Genomic DNA, 15,734 nt, shown 5'->3' with positions numbered 1-15,734 from the left:
CATTTCTGCCCCTCAGGTGTGCACTCTACCCGCCGCATAAACCACGGAGACGCTACACCCACAGTGAGTCTGTGTCGTGGGCTGCTCGGAAGCCGAAAGTGGCAGACGCATACGCAGGTAGAAATAACAGAGAAGAAGGAATCTCTCAGTGTTATTTTTCATCACTTTTCACATAGCATTTGGAAAACTCTGCTTCTCTCTCTTTTTTGAGACATTTCAAACCCTGGGATATTTTAACAGAAAGGGTCCTTACTCACCTAGTCAAAGCACTGTATTGTGCAGGGAGGGGCCTGAGCATGAGGCTCTACAGGAAGTAGTAATGGGGCCACTTTGGCACCAAGAGACTGATTCTAGGGCCCAGCTTCTATTCCCATGCTGCACTGCCTCTCCGAAGGCAGAGTCATAGCGAAAACAGCTTGACACACCTGTTCACCTGTTCACAGGGTGAGACCCTCAGGGGAAGCCAAGGACCAAGGGCCAAGATGCACAGGCATTTGCCAGATTGTGGAGCCAAGGTGTGGCCCCCCTGAACCTCACACCAATAGAACCAGGCAGGGTGGGTGCATTGGTTCGTGAAGGTTGAGGGGCCCAGCAGTGCACTAGAAGAGGTGGCAGGGGCAAGTGGGCTAAGTGTGGCCAAGCTGACCAGGAACCCGTATCCCCATGGCCCATCCTCCCGTGTCACCACACTGCATGACTATGAGGCCTTGGTGGCAGTGGGGGTATTAGGTTTAAAAAAGAAGTCTTCCATGAGAGACGATAGACTCTGAAAAACAAACTGAGGGTTCTAGAGGGGAGGGGGGTGGGAGGATGGGTTAGCCTGGTGATGGGTATTAAAGAGGGCACGTTCTGCACAGAGCACTGGGTGTTATGCACAATGAATCATGGAACACTACATCAAAAACTAATGTATGTTGATTAACATAACAATAAAAAATTTTTTTAAAGTCTTCCATATCAGTTAAAGGGCTAGTATCCAAAATCTATGAAGAACTTCTTAAACTCAACTCCCAAAGAAAAAATAATCCAATCAAGAAGTGGGCAGAAGACATGAACAGATATTTTTCCAAAGAAGATATCCAAATGGCCAACAGACACATAAAAAAGTGCTCAACATCGCTCAGCATCAGGGAAATCCAAATCAAAACCTCAATGAGATATCACCTCACACCAGTCAGAATGGCTAAAATTAACAAGTCAGGAAACGACAGATGTTGGCGGGGATGCGGAGAAAGGGGAACCCTCCTACACTGTTGGTGGGAATGCAAGCTGATGCAGCCGCTCTGGAAAACAGTATGGAGGTTCTTCAAAAAGTTGAAAATAGAGCTACCATATGACCCAGCAATTGCACTACTGGGTATTTACCCCAAAGATACAAATGTAGGGATCTGAAGGGGTACGTGCACCCCGATGTTTATAGCAGCAATGTCCACAATAGCCAAACTGTGGAAAGAGCCAAGATGTCCATTGGCAGATGAATGGATAACGAAGATGTGGTATATATATACAATGGAATATTATTCAGCCATCAAAAGGAATGAGATCTTGCCATTTGCAAGGACGTGGATGGAACTGGAGAGTGTTATGCTGAGCGAAATAAGTCAATCAGAGAAAGACATGTATCATATGACCTCACTGATATGAAGAATTCTTAATCTCAGGAAATAAACTGAGGGTTGCTGGAGTGAGGGGTGGGGTGGGAGGAATGGGGTGGCTGGGTGATAGACATTGGGGAGGGTATGTGTTATGGTGAGCACTGTGAAGTGTGCAAGACTGTTGAATCATAGATCTGTACCTCTGAAACAAATAATGCAATATATGTTAAGAAAAAAAAGAAGAAGAAGATAGCAGGAGGGGAAGAATGAAGGGGGGGAAATCGGAGGGGGAGATGAACAATGAGAGATGATGGACGCTGAAAAACAAACTGAGGGTTCTAGAGGGGAGGGGGGGGAAGGGTTTGCCTGGTGATGGGTATTAAAGAGGGCACGTTCTGCATGGAGCACTGGGTGTTATACGCAAATAATGAATCATGGAACACTACATCAAATACTAACGATGTAATGTATGGTGATTAACATAACATAATAATAAAAAAAAAAGAAGTCTTCAGGGGGATAGGCCGAGTAACATCTTGCTGTGCAAATGTTTATATTTGAATGTGGCAAAAAAAATTATTTTAACCCCATTCTTTGATCTCTGCATGGAGGACAAGGTACAGAGGAGGTGGTGTGGGCATAAACCTGTACTCTTAACACTGGTGAAAGCTTGTCGTGGTCACAGCATGGTGACCTACCTGTAAAAGTGGAAAAGTGATTTAGACTCCATTATTCCCAATAAGCAAAAGGTGGAAACAACACAAGCATCCAGCTACAGATGAATGGATGAACACAATGTGGTATATCCATGCAATGGGCTATCACTGAGCCTTGTTGTGGACTGCATCTGGGCGTCCCCCCAAAATTCAGATGTTGAGACCCCAACCCTCAATGTGGTATATTAGGAGGTGGGACCTTCAGGAGGTAATTAGGTCTAGATGAGGTCATGAGGATGGAGCCCCCATGATGGGATTAGTGTCCTTCTGAGAAGGAAAAAGAGACTAGAGCTCATTCTCTCAGTCACATGAGGACACGGCAACGAGGTGGCGATCTACAAGCCAGGAAGTGGGCCCTTACCAGACACGAGCTCTGCCGACACCATGATCTCGGATTGCTCAGCCTCCAGATGGTGAGAAATCAATGTCTGTGGTTTAAGCGGCCCAGTCTGTGGTATTGTGTTACAGCGGCACTCAAGGACCAAGACTAGCCTTAAAAAGGAAAGAAATTCCGACACCTGCTACAACACAGATGAACCTTGAAGCTGTTATGCTTGAGCAGAATAAACCAGTCACAAAAGGACAAATACCGTATGATTTGCTTATACAACACACTTAGAATGGTCAAATTCAGAAACAAAGTCGGACGGTGATGGCCGGATGCTGGGGTTGAGGGAGAAATGGATGTGAGTGTTTAATGGGGACAGAGCTTCAGTGGGCCAAGAAGAAACAGTTCTGGAGATAACGGTGGGGATGTTTGCATGACAGTGTGAATGTTAGTGCCACTGACCTGTACAAAAAGGTTAAGATGGTAAATTTCATGTTATGAGTATATTTTCACAATTAAAAAAAAAAAAAACAGCTAAGGTTCAGTGTATTAATACGGTGTTCGTAGTAAGGCTTAAAACAGCTCTGTAGGGGCACCTGGGTGGCTCAGTCGGTTAAGTATCTGACTCAATCTCTCGGGAGATGGAGCCCTGCATTGGACTCCGTGCTCAGCGGGTAGTCTGCTTGAGATTCTCTGTCCTCCCTCTGTCCCTCACCCCCATGCTCTTGCTCTCTCTCTCTCTAAAATAAATATTTTTAAAAAATAAAAAAATAAAAAACAAAACAGCTTTGTATTGTGAACAGGATACTCATTGAAATATAGATACTTGCTAAAATGAGGAAAGCTGAGACGCCCCCTCCCTTGCAGAAGCCCCCATGAATACGGGAGCCGATAGCTGGCCTGTTGGAAGGTGCCTGTCGGGCCCAGGAGGGCAGTGGCACGCTGCATACAGTTGGCCTCAGATGCAGCCTCATGTGACAAGAAGCAAAACCTTCACCTTCTGCCTGCAAATGGGAATAACGTGCTCTCATTCTCTGATTTGTCCCCCAGGGGGAAGAGTGACAAAAGAAGACCCCTCCCAGTCGAGGCTCCGGTCCACGGAGAGAAGGAAGAAAGCAATCTCCTAATTGGTACCGTATACATCAGGTCAAATAATTTTCTTACTTTCTAGCAACACCAACTAAAAATTTCACCCACATGAGAGCCATGTGCAAGATGGCATAAAAACAGTGAACAGCTCTGAGGTTGCACACCTCCCTGCCTGATCCCCCCTCCCCATGGTCTGGAACCTTAGATAAGCTTATTTCCAGCAGTCTTACAAATGCACAGAGGGGCTCGGAGAGGGTAGGCAGCATGTCACAGCTGGTCAGAGTGGCGGGTCAGATTAGGCCAGCGAGCCTGGCTCTGAAGTAGCATCATCTGTCAGAGAATCTGGCCCCCAGAGCAGAGCATCTGAGTGGTTATCTGGGAAGAAGGAACAAGGACACTCATCAATAGCATGGGACTTAATCCACCCCACATCAGGTAAAATTAATTACATACTTAATTAGATGCTTACTTTATATCAGTATAACATTTTCCATGGGCTTTTATATCAGTATAAAATCTACAGTGGGTTCAGCAAACTTTCTGTAATGGTCCAGCTCATACATGTTTTTAGTTTTGTGGGCCTTGTGGTCTCTGTTTTAACTGCTCAACTCAGCCACGTGAAGAGCAACCAGAGACAACATGTGAATGAATGGATGTGACTATGTTCCAGTACCACTTTATGTACAAATACAGATGGCAGCTCCCTCTTGGCCCATGGGCCATCGTTTGCCCACCCCTTACGTATGCAAACCCAGGGATGCATTTCCAATTTATCAGCCATGACCAGGTATCCACCACTGGCCCAGCACTGGTTCCCTGGCGTGAGCCTCCCAGGCCAGGTGCTGATTGCTTTCTTCCAGCAAAATCGGTGGGTGCGTTCTGTGGTCAAGCTGCAGGATGCCTCTTGTATGGTTCTAACCGGGGCTGTTCCGCCTGGGAAATCTCGCATCCTTATGAATTTTGTTGGATTGTTCCTGTGACTACAATGATTCTTGGAGAGATGACAGATAGCTCAGCAGTCATTTCAGCAGGTTTGGTACTTCAGTCGGGTCTGGATTGCATGGACTCTTTCCTAAGAGCCAAGAGGGGGGTGAGAACCAAGGGAGTGGGTTGGCTCACTGATAAAGCCGTAATTGGGATGTAGTGGGCAACGCAGTTACACTGTGGAAGTGTCGCGTACTTGGTTAACTTGGAAGAGGATTGGAAATCTAGTAACCCCAAATTAATCAATGTGTACGTAGGTGTTTGATTTTTTTTTTAAACAATCTAACCTATCTTTTTTAAAAATTTTTTATTTAAATTCAATTTAATTAACATGTACTATATTATTAGTTTCAGAGGTAGGATCCAGTGATTCATCAGTTGCATATAATACCCATTGCTCATTACATCAAGTGCCCTCCTTAATGCCCATCACCCAGTTACCCCATCCCCCCCACCCCCTCCCTTCTAGCAACCCTCAGTTTGTTCCCTATAGTTAAGAGTCTCTCATGGTTTGTCTGCCTCTCTGATTTCATCTTATTTTATTTTTCCTTCCTTCCCCTATGTTCATCTGCTTTGTTTCTTAAATTCCACATGTGAGTGAAATCATATGGTATTTGTCTTTCTCTGACTGACTTATTTCACTTAGCATAATAGTTCCATCCACATCATGGCAAATGGCAAGATTTCATTCTTTTTGATGGCTGAGTAATATTCCATTGTCTATATATACCACATCTTCTTTCTCCATTCATCTGTCAAGGGACATCTTGGCTATTGTGGACATTGCTGCTATAAACATTGGGATGCAGGTGCCCCTTTGAATCACTGTGTTTGTATCCTTTGGACAAATATCTAGTACTGCAATTGCTGGTCTATCTTCTTCTCAGTCAGCTGTCATTGGAATGGACAAAATGTAAGGTCCGAAGCACTGGAGTTGGTTCTGCCCCCCAGGCTCATATGGCATGCTCAGAGGGATGACACTGGGTTTGATTTTTATTCAGTGTCTTACCTGAAGAATGGGGCCGCTGTCCCACATGGGCAGAAATGGTTTCGGCTCTCCATTCTCTGTGTGCGTGCTCACTCGCGTGCACTTTTGCCACTTACCTCCCCTCTTACAGCACTGTGGCGCCTCTCTCCTTTCTTGCAGATGGATGGTTTCTAGCCTGCTTCCAAACCCCACCTCGGCTGAGTGTTGGGCAGCCCTTCTACATGATCCTATGACTCTTGATATGGACGCAGTCCTGTCAGACTTTGTTCGGTCCACGGGGGCAGAACCTGGTCTGGCCAGAGACCTGCTGGAAGGTAAGCGGGCCTTGTTGTCCCCATGCCACTCTCCTGGGCAGAAGAACCTCGAACCGGTGAAAAAAGATAAGAAGATTTTTGTTACCTGACGGTGGTGGGACTGGGCTCATTAAGAGTAAAAAAAAAGGTGTTGATGATGAAATAGTTTGTGTTATTCTTGGCTTTATTTTGAGTATGGAAGCAATAACTCAGCACTCTACAGTAAAACTGCAGAAGGCATTATTAGCTCAGCTTTGCTTTGCATTAAAGCTTAAAGATAGTCAAAATTTATCAGAAATTACTTTTTTAAAGGAAATATATAACAGAGCAGAAATAATAGAACATTGAAGAGAACACTTTTGTTGGAGACCTGAACATTTCTTATCTCTATTGTGGCTGAGACAAAAATACTTTAGGCGAAGGAAAACCACGTAGTAGCCAGTAAATAGACGGTAGTAATTCATACTCAAGAAGGCTGAACTCCTCCTTAAACCTTAAGTGTAGATATCGTTTGTTACGTGGAAAGTGTGCAATTTCTGTCTCAGACTCTAAAATGGACTTACTTTGTGTATTTTTAAAATCTTTTTGTGTACTTGTGTGTGGTGGGGTAAAGATGAGAGGCGGGAAGAGCCTGTCATAACTTCTCAGAACAAACAAATGTGTGAGAGAATTTGTAAATGATTTCTCTTGGCTTCAAATGTATAAACTGCTGTTTATGGAATTAGGTAATACTTGGTTAAGTTATTCTAAGTCACAATTATCCCTTAGTTCACTTAGGAAACAATATGGATTACTACACATTTGTATGATGGTGGAGGTAACTATTCAAATCCCATGGAAAACTCAGAACCACCTCTTCAAGGGCTCTGAGAAAATGCCAGTAGGCCAGCAACAACAGTGTCAATTTTAACTTTCCCTGAAGCTCCCAGAATTTCAAGCAAACTCAGGGTTCAGAATAAAAATGCGTAGCAAATGTTTGTGATGCACATAAATCGAAGTGCGATTCTCACCGCCCACCCCCTCCCCAGCACGCCGATTGTCGATCCCCTCCCTGACAGTCCCATTGCTTTTCCTCCCTGAAGTGAGCAGCCATGCAGAGAGGCAGGTGCAGAGTGAGGTTGGCAGCGAGAGCTGGGGCCAAACGCAGACCCAGCCACTTACTGGCTCTGCACCACAGAGGGCAGATTATTTTCTTCCCTTAACCTCAGTTTTTCCTGTATATCAATCCTAACCCTAACCCACCTTCCAGGGTGATTGTGCACATTCGAAACCGTGATGCCAAATGCTTGCTGGAGTTACCCACGGGTAGCAGAGGTTCCAAAAGCAGTCGACAAAGATCCTGTTCATCACTGCAGTAGCACTGACTTGCTCTGAATTATCTGGATAGCCTTAAGTAGGAAACGAGAGTTGTCAGCCCTTTTCTTCCTTAATTTTATTTTTTAAATGAAAATACCAAAAAATTGACCTTTTGGGGTATAGTTCTAAGAATGATGCATAGATTTATGTTATTACTAGCAGTCTCAGACACAGAACCACCTCGGCCCCCACCCCCCCATCTGCCCCCCTGCTGTGTTTGATCGTCATGCCCTCTCCCACCCTGTCCACTGGCAGCCACTGCTCTGGCTCCTGTCATATTCGCTCTGTCTCTTCCAAGAATGCCATATAAATGGAGTCATGCAGAACCTAACCTTTTGAAACTGGCTTCTGTTCACTCAGCATCACTATTTTGAGATTCATGCAAGTTGTGCATGTCAACAGTTTGTTCCTTTTTATTGCTAAGTGCTACCCATCCTAGAGATGGACCACAGTTTGTTTATCCAGTTACCTGTGCAAGGGTGTTTCAGTTGCTTCCAATTTGGGGCAATTATGACTAGAGCTGCTCTCAGATGTGTATTTGACAACTGGGGCTTCTGTGAACATCATTTAAATTTTTCCACGGTGCACACACAGGGGTGGGATTTGCTGGCTTATATGGTAACTGTATGTTTCACTTTACAAGAAACTGCCGAACTGTTTTCCAGAGAGCTGAACCATTTTGCATTTCCCCAGCAATGTAGGAGAGTTCTGGCTGCTCCACGTCCCCATCAGCGCTTGGTATTTCTTTTCTTTCTTACTATTTTCTCCATTCTCCTAGGTGTGGAATGGTATTTCTCCATCACTTTGGTTTTCATCTCCCCACTGGCTAATGATGTTAAATGTTTTGTTATTATTCTCCATGTGTATCTTCTCTTTGGTGAAATGATCATTCAGTTCTTCTGCCTATTTCTAAGTGGAGTCATTTGACTTCTTGTAGTAGAATTTTGAGAGTTCTTTATATATTCTGAGGATAAATCGTTTGTCAGAGATGGGGTCTGCAAATACTCTTCTCTAGTCTGTGTCTTGACTTCTTATCCTCTTGCCGGTACCCTTTGCAGAGCAAAAGTTTTTAATCTTGGTGAAGTCCAGTTCATCATTTTTTCTTGTATGGATCATATTTCGGGTAACATGTTTAAGAACCTTTGCATGACCCTAGGTCGTGAGGATTTTCTCCAAGGTGGTCTCTTGAAAGTTTTCTACTTTAGATCTCTGACTATTTTGAGTGGATTTTTTTAGAATATCTGGGCTAGAGTTCATTTGTATACATATGGGGCTCAAATTGTTTCAAAACCATTTGTTGAAAAGATTATCCTTCCTCTGTTGAATTTCCTTTGCACATTTGTCAAAAACCAACTAAACGTATCTGTGGGAAGCTAATTCTTGATGCTGATTCTGTTCCATTGATCAATATGTCTGTTCCTCTGCCAGTACTTCTCCATCTTGATTAGTGTAGCTTCTTGGTGAGTCAAAGTCAGCATGATTCTTCTAACCTTATTTTTCTCTTTCGAAAGTGTTTCAACTATTCTCTTTCCTTTGCCTTTCCATATAAATTTGAGGATCAACTTATGTCTCTCTCTAAAATTTCCTGCTGGGATTTTGATTGGAATTGTGTTAAATCTGTAAATCAATCCTATGTTTTGCCTTATAATCAATAAAGTCAGTGTAGCCATACTTCCCATTTATTATTTCATCTCTGAATTATTTCATCAGCATTTTGTAGTTTTTAGCATATGGACCCTATACATGTTTGTTAGATTTATATATAGGGGTTTTTGAGCTATTGTAAATGGTATATATTTTTTTTAATTTCAGTTTCTAATTGTTCATTGTTAGTACAGAGAAATATAATTGATTTTTGTGTGTTGCCCTTGTATCCTACAATCTTGCTAAACTCAATTATTTGTCCTAAGGTATATGTGTATGTATACACCCTCATGCATGTGTGCACACGTGTGCATGCATGTGTGTGTGTGTGTGTGTGTGTGTATTCCTTTGGATTTTCTACATAGACAGTCATGTTGTCTCTGAATAGAGATAGTTTTATTTCTTACTCCAATGTGTATGCCTTGTATTTATTTTTCTTGACTTATTGCACTGGCAAGGACTTCCAGGAAGAAGGTAAATGATAGTGGTGAAAGAAAGCATCCTTGCCTTGTTCTTGATCTTAGGATGGAAGCGTACCCCCCCAACAGTCTTTCACTGTTATGTAGAATAGCTGTAGGGCTTTTTTTTTTTTAAAGATTTTATTTATTTATTTATTTTTTTTTTTAAGATTTTATTTATTTTTTAACAGAGAGAGAGACAGTGAGAGAGGGAACACAAGCAGGGGGAGTGGGAGAGGGAGAAGCAGGCTCCCCGCTGAGCAGGGAACCCAATGTGGGACTCGATCCCAGGACCCTGGGATCATGACCTGAGCCGAAGGCAGACACCGAATGACTGATCCACCCAGGCGCCCAAGATTTTATTTATTTATTTGACAGAGAGAGAGCACAAGCAGGGAGAGTGGCAGGGGGAGGGAGAGGGAGAAGCAGGCTCCCTGCAGAGCAAGGGAAGCCCAATGTGGGTCTCGATCCCAGGACCCCGGGATCATGACCTGAGCCAAAGGCAGTCACTTAACCAGCTGAGCCACCCAGGCGCCCTAGCTGTAGGTTTTTGTAGATGTTCTTTATAAGGTGGAGGAAAGTCCTTTCCAAAATATTTTGTTGAGAGATTTATCATGAATACGTGTTAAGTTTTTCAAATGCATTTTCCATAATTGATATAATTAAGTGGGTTTTTTTCCCCTTCTTTAAACTGCTAGTAAAACAGATTATATTGATGGCCTTGTAATAATAAACCAGGCTGTCAGCTATTATTTAAAGATTTTTGTACAACACATTTTTCTCTTCTGGGACTCAGATGATAGGAGTCTTAGAATTTATTATTGTCCTCAGATCACTACAATTCTTTAAAAAAAAAAAAAAGATTTATTTACTTTAGAGAGAGAGAAGAGGGAGGGGCAGAGGGAGAGAAAAAAGCAGACTTCTCAGAGTGCAGAGCCCGAATTGGGTCTCAGTCTCACAACCCTGAGATTATTTTTTTTTAAAGATTTTATTTATTTATTTGAGAGAGAATGAGAGACAGAGAGCACGAGAGGGAAGAGGGCAGAGGGAGAAGCAGACCCCCCGCTGAGCAGGGAGCCCGATGCGGGACTCGATCCCAGGACTCCAGGATCATGACCTGAGCCGAAGGCAGTCGCTTAACCAACTGAGCCACCCAGGCGCCCACAACCCTGAGATTATAACCTAAGCTAACACCAAGAGCCAGATGCTTAACCAACTGCCCCATGATCATTACAGTTCTGTTCACTTTCTCATCTTTTATCATCTATTGTTCCAATTAGATCATTTCTATTGATCTATTTATAAATTTACTATTTCCTCTGTCAGCTCTATTTTGTTACTTATCCCATCCAGTGAGTTTTTTATTTTGGTTGTTAAATGTTTTTTTTTTATTTCTAACATTTCCACTTGATTCTTCTTTATTTTTTTCTGTTTCTTTGCTGAGGCTCTCTATTTTTCAAGAGTGTCCTCTTCTCTTTTTTTAATTTTATTTATTTATTTTTTTTATTCTTATGTTAATCCCCATACATTACATCATTAGTTTTTTTTCTATTTTTATTTTTTTATTCTTATGTTAATCCCCATACATTACGTCATTAGTTTTAGATGAAGTGTTCCATGATTCATTGTTTGTGCATAACACCCAGTGCTCCATGCAGAATGTGCCCTCCTCAATACCCACCACCAGGCTAACCCATCCTCCCACCCTCCTCCCCTCTAGAACCCTCAGTTTGTTTTTCAGAGTCCATTGTCTCTCATGGTTCGTCTACCCCTCCAATTTCCCCCGCTTCATTCTTCCCCTCCCGCTACCTTCTTCTTCTTCTTTTTTTTTTTCTTAACATATATTGCATTATTTGTTTCAGAGGTACAGATCTGTGATTCAACAGTCTCACACAATTCACAGCGCTCACCATAGCACATACCCTCCCCAGTGTCTATCACCCAGTCACCCCATCCCTCCCACCCCACTCCAGCAACCCTCAGTTTGTTTCCTGCAATTAAGAATTCCTCATATCAGTGAGATCATATGATACATGTCTTTCTCTGTTTGACTTATTTCACTCAACATAATACCCTCCAGTTCCATCCACGTCGTTGCAAATGGCAAGATCTCATTCCTTTTGATGGCTGCATAATATTCCATTGTATATATATACCACATCTTCTTTATCCATTCATCTGTCGATGGACATCTTGGCTCTTTCAAGAGTGTCCTCTTCTGTTGTAAAATATTTATAATAACTGCTCTGAAGCCTTTGTCAGATAATTCCAATATCAATTTCATTTCAGTATTGCTATTGAAATGTCTGGTTTGGCAGGGGGAGTTGTTTGGTTTTTTTGTATGCTGAGTAAATTTGCATTGTATTTCTAAACATTTTGGAGATTATGTTTTGAGACTATAGTTGTTGTTTAAAATTATGGCACATGTTATTTTTGTTTTAAATTGCCCCAGTTGGTTTCAGACCAGAAGTTCCAGGTTCCACAAGACTTCTGTGCATTGTGGTTCCAAGGTCAACTCTATTTGGATCTGTCTCATATGTGTACCACCTAGTGGCCAGTCTGAGACCTGGGCAGTAGTCTGTCCCATATTTCACTACTCAAAGCCTCTGGGATCTGTTTAGAGTCAGATTCATACATGTACAGCTCAGGGGTAAACCCAAGAGTTCATAAACAACTTTAAGGGGTTGCTTTCCCAAATTTCTGCTTCATTGTAATCTCCTCAATAGTGCTGGGTCCCTGAGCTTTGTTTATTCCCACATTCCTACAGATTTGATTTGACTTTGCTTAGGTCTGAACTAAGCAATCAAAATCCAAAATGAAAAAAAAGTCACGGGGTTTACCTCTGGGGACCATAACTCCCATGACTAAAGAAGAAGATTTCCCTGTTTCCCAGTTTTTATTTCCTGCCATCCCTCATTGCTGCCACAAAATTGCTTCAGCTCTGGGGCACTAGAGAACTGAGAAATTTTTTTGAAGAAAAAAAGACAAATGAGGGGTTTCTACACACTCTCTGAACATTAGAGACCCCTTTTCTGCTTCTGGGGCCAGAGCTAGAGGGCTTTTCCTGGAGCTAATGCCCACTTCTGGGTTTGGGGCTGCACTGAGTTCACATGTGGGAGACTGGAAGAAAAAGTGATCAACCCACCACCAGTTCTGGGGTACTTTGAATTACGGTCTTCTTCCCCCATCTGCCTGCTCTCACATACTCCTCTGAGTCCCCCAGCAGCTGCTCCATGCATTCTGTCCTGGTGTCCCACTGCTTTCAGCAGGGGAGATGGGGTGCAGTGTCCTTGCTCCAGCTCACCTAGGATGGAACCTGTCCTCTGTCTTTACCAGTGGAGAGACTATGGTTACACATGGATGTTGGGCTCTTTCAGTTGTGAGAGTTATTTGGGTCAAGATTTTTCCAAAAGCCAGTGTTTCAAAGAATGAAATCTTTTCTTTGTGATCTTGCTAAGGGTTAAACCACATGGTGATGGCAGAAGCTGGGTGAAAAAGTCCATGGGCCCTCTCTGCACTGTTTTTTAAACTTCTTGTGAGTGTTTTTAATTACTGATTTCAAAATAAAAAGTTTAAAACACACATACAGTGATGGGAATCACAATAGAGCAGAGGACAGACAATGAGAAGAAAAAATAACATAGGTTGATAAAGACCCTGGCAAAAAAAGACAGGATAGGGACAGCAGAATAGAAGGACAGAAGGACAGAGAAAATGCACACTGATCTGCCTCCGGTGAAAGGTGCATCCTTACATGGCTGTCTGATCCCTTCACATCTGCCTATTGCATGTTGGCTAAGTGGCCTTTCTGAAATAAGTTTGGGTTGAATGATTCTGTTGCCCCAAATCCTTTGATATCCCCTGTTACCTGTAGAATAAACTCCTCTACATGGCACTCAGTTCCTTTCAACCTGTGCCCCATTCCATCCCTTCCACCTCGTCTCTAGTAAAATTCTTCACCATCCTTTTCCCCAGACACACCATCCACCCCTGTGCTTCAGCTTAAGCTCAGGTCATGTGCTGCCCACTCTCTCTGCACACACTCTGTCTCACTCTTGAGACTGGACTCCTCTTCCAGGTTGGTGTATGAGCTCCATGACAGCAGGGACGATAGCAGGTTTTGCTCACTGTGTCCCTCCAACACCCAGTACATGCCAGTCCCTCAGTGGGATGATCTGGCTGCTGGGCACACAGCAATAAGCAACCAGATGAAAATCCTCATCCTCATGGAGATAGACAGTAAGTAGCATAAATAAATTATATAGTATTTTAGTGGATAGTGCTATGGAGAAAACTGTATCAGAGGGAGGGGAAAGGGGGTATAGATGTGAATACAATTTTTAATTAGGGTTGTCAGAGAAGGACTCATTAATAAAAACAGGATCTGAGCAAAGATTTGAGGCATGAGAGAGTAATGACATAGCTATCTGGAGAAAGAAGTTTCCAGCAAGAGCTGGAATTAATTGGTCATTCTTTGCCATTCCTCAAACCTTTGTAGACTTCTATTGTCACATATATTTGATTTTTTCTTATTTTATAATTAATCACATACTTATTTTCTCATTAAATTAGATGTTCTTAAAATCAAAGACAATAACATTGACAATAGTAGTTAGCATTTATGTTGCATTGTTATATGCCAGACTCTAGGCTCTTTAAATGTGATGTCTCATTTAATACACACAGTGAATTAGAAAAGTGTTAGATTTCCCATTTTATAGGCAAGAAAGCTGAAGCTAAGAAAATTCCCTGAAGTTATACATCCAGAACATAGCAGAACCAGCATTTGAACCCAATTGTGTCACTCAATGCCAGGTTCTTTCTGCAAAAATATCTACAATTTATCTTCATGCCCACTGTCCTTCTAGAGGATAACAGCACTTTGTGTTGCTGTATGCCCTCAAAAGAGTTTTAACTAATCACCAAAGGGATGTTTTAGTAACCCATCTTATGATGTGGCTAATTAACTTTTCAAATAAAATATTACTTTAATAGACCACAAAACTATTCAAAAAATAGAACTAATAGCTAACGATCAGATGCCAAACACTATCTGGCCACTTTAAAAATGCTAAAAGCTAGTTAAAAAGATTTTTGAGTGGCCAAACACATGAGTTGTTTATACAGCGTCCGTTCCCTTCTTAAAGACAAAGCAACCCTCATGCTTTTATAATAACCATGAATCTTAGGCCTTGAAGCTCTACCAAGATATTCTTTCAGTGTACCCAGGCCTTACTTTTGTTGTGACCCAAAGAAAAAAAAATCCTCAAATAAACAGCCAAGTTGCATTTAGGAAGAATATTAATTGGAAATTAACATCTCACATGTCCCTAGTATAATCCTTCAGAATCCTTGTGGAACTTGCAAAGTTAAGGAAAATAATGGCAACTAAGTTAAATTGTATTCTCCAAAATATATATATATGGAAGTTGTCTACATACTTTAAGATGCATGTATATTTACCAATTGAGTTGAAATTTGACAACTAAAGTACTTAGAGTTGTTTATGGGGGAATATAACCTCTTCTGCAATCCTGGGCCCCTTAGATTTGAAGTATATATGGTTTGGAATTTTGCGTATGGCGTCCTTTCTTGGTCCAGCTCACACGAGAGGTAACTCCCAGTAACTTACCAGTCATATTGACAGGCTATTCCATTAACATTTACATCTGGCCTATGAAAACTTTTCCACAATTGGGGACAGCAGCTGCTGACTTAGATAACTGTAATAATGCCCCAAAGAGTACACCCAAGAAATGGGAGAGGGGATGAAGGCAACTGAGAGAAGAATGTGTTTAGTAAAATTCTCACATTAGCCCACCAGCTGTGTATGGGATCTGCCCACAACAAACCCACATAGTTGTCTGTGGAGCATTCAGCAGAGTGGACAAGATGAAATTGGAAGTGGTAGGGGAACCAAAGGGGACTCTGCCTGAAGACCGGCCAGTTGCCATCACTGACCCAGGACTTAAACACACAAGAAACTGAGGTAGGCTTCAGAATAGTTACTCTTTTAATTAAAATGAGAAAAGTGTTCCAAGGCCAGATATCCCAGGTGTGTGTAATCAGAGCATTCTTCCTCTTCAGTCAAGCTAGATCTGAAGCCCAGTCTTGAACACATGCCATTCTATTTACCAGAAGAATTCACTGCTGTAAGTTTTTCAGGTTTGCATAATTAGAAAGCTTGAGTGGGATCATCCTTGGGTGGGAACGAAAAAGTGGCTTGGCGACCTTGAATCCTAAGCAGGAGTTAAGAGGAGGAGAAGGTCTGAAGGGCTCTGGC

At 42.3% G+C, this 15,734-nt stretch overlaps 1 protein-coding gene across 1 annotated transcript in view; it reads left to right on the top strand.

The window, feature by feature from the left end:
* OTUD7A (OTU deubiquitinase 7A) overlaps positions 1 to 15,734 on the top strand; it is a 382,364-nt gene that overhangs the window by 217,667 nt on the left and 148,963 nt on the right. The window contains exons 3-4 of the mRNA XM_064570029.1: positions 3,690 to 3,785; positions 5,860 to 6,014. Coding sequence (XP_064426099.1) covers positions 5,864 to 6,014 — 151 coding nt within the window. The 5' untranslated portion in view covers positions 3,690 to 3,785; positions 5,860 to 5,863. The remainder of the gene's footprint in view (positions 1 to 3,689; positions 3,786 to 5,859; positions 6,015 to 15,734) is intronic.

This window comes from Mirounga angustirostris, unplaced genomic scaffold (genome assembly GCF_029215605.1).
Source record: "Mirounga angustirostris isolate CCGP_5_RB_7025 unplaced genomic scaffold, mMirAng1.0.hap1 SCAF_9, whole genome shotgun sequence".
NCBI classification, from domain to species: Eukaryota; Metazoa; Chordata; class Mammalia; order Carnivora; family Phocidae; genus Mirounga; species Mirounga angustirostris.
Note: the sequence above shows the minus strand (reverse complement) of the source record. Positions and strands in the feature narration are given on the sequence as shown.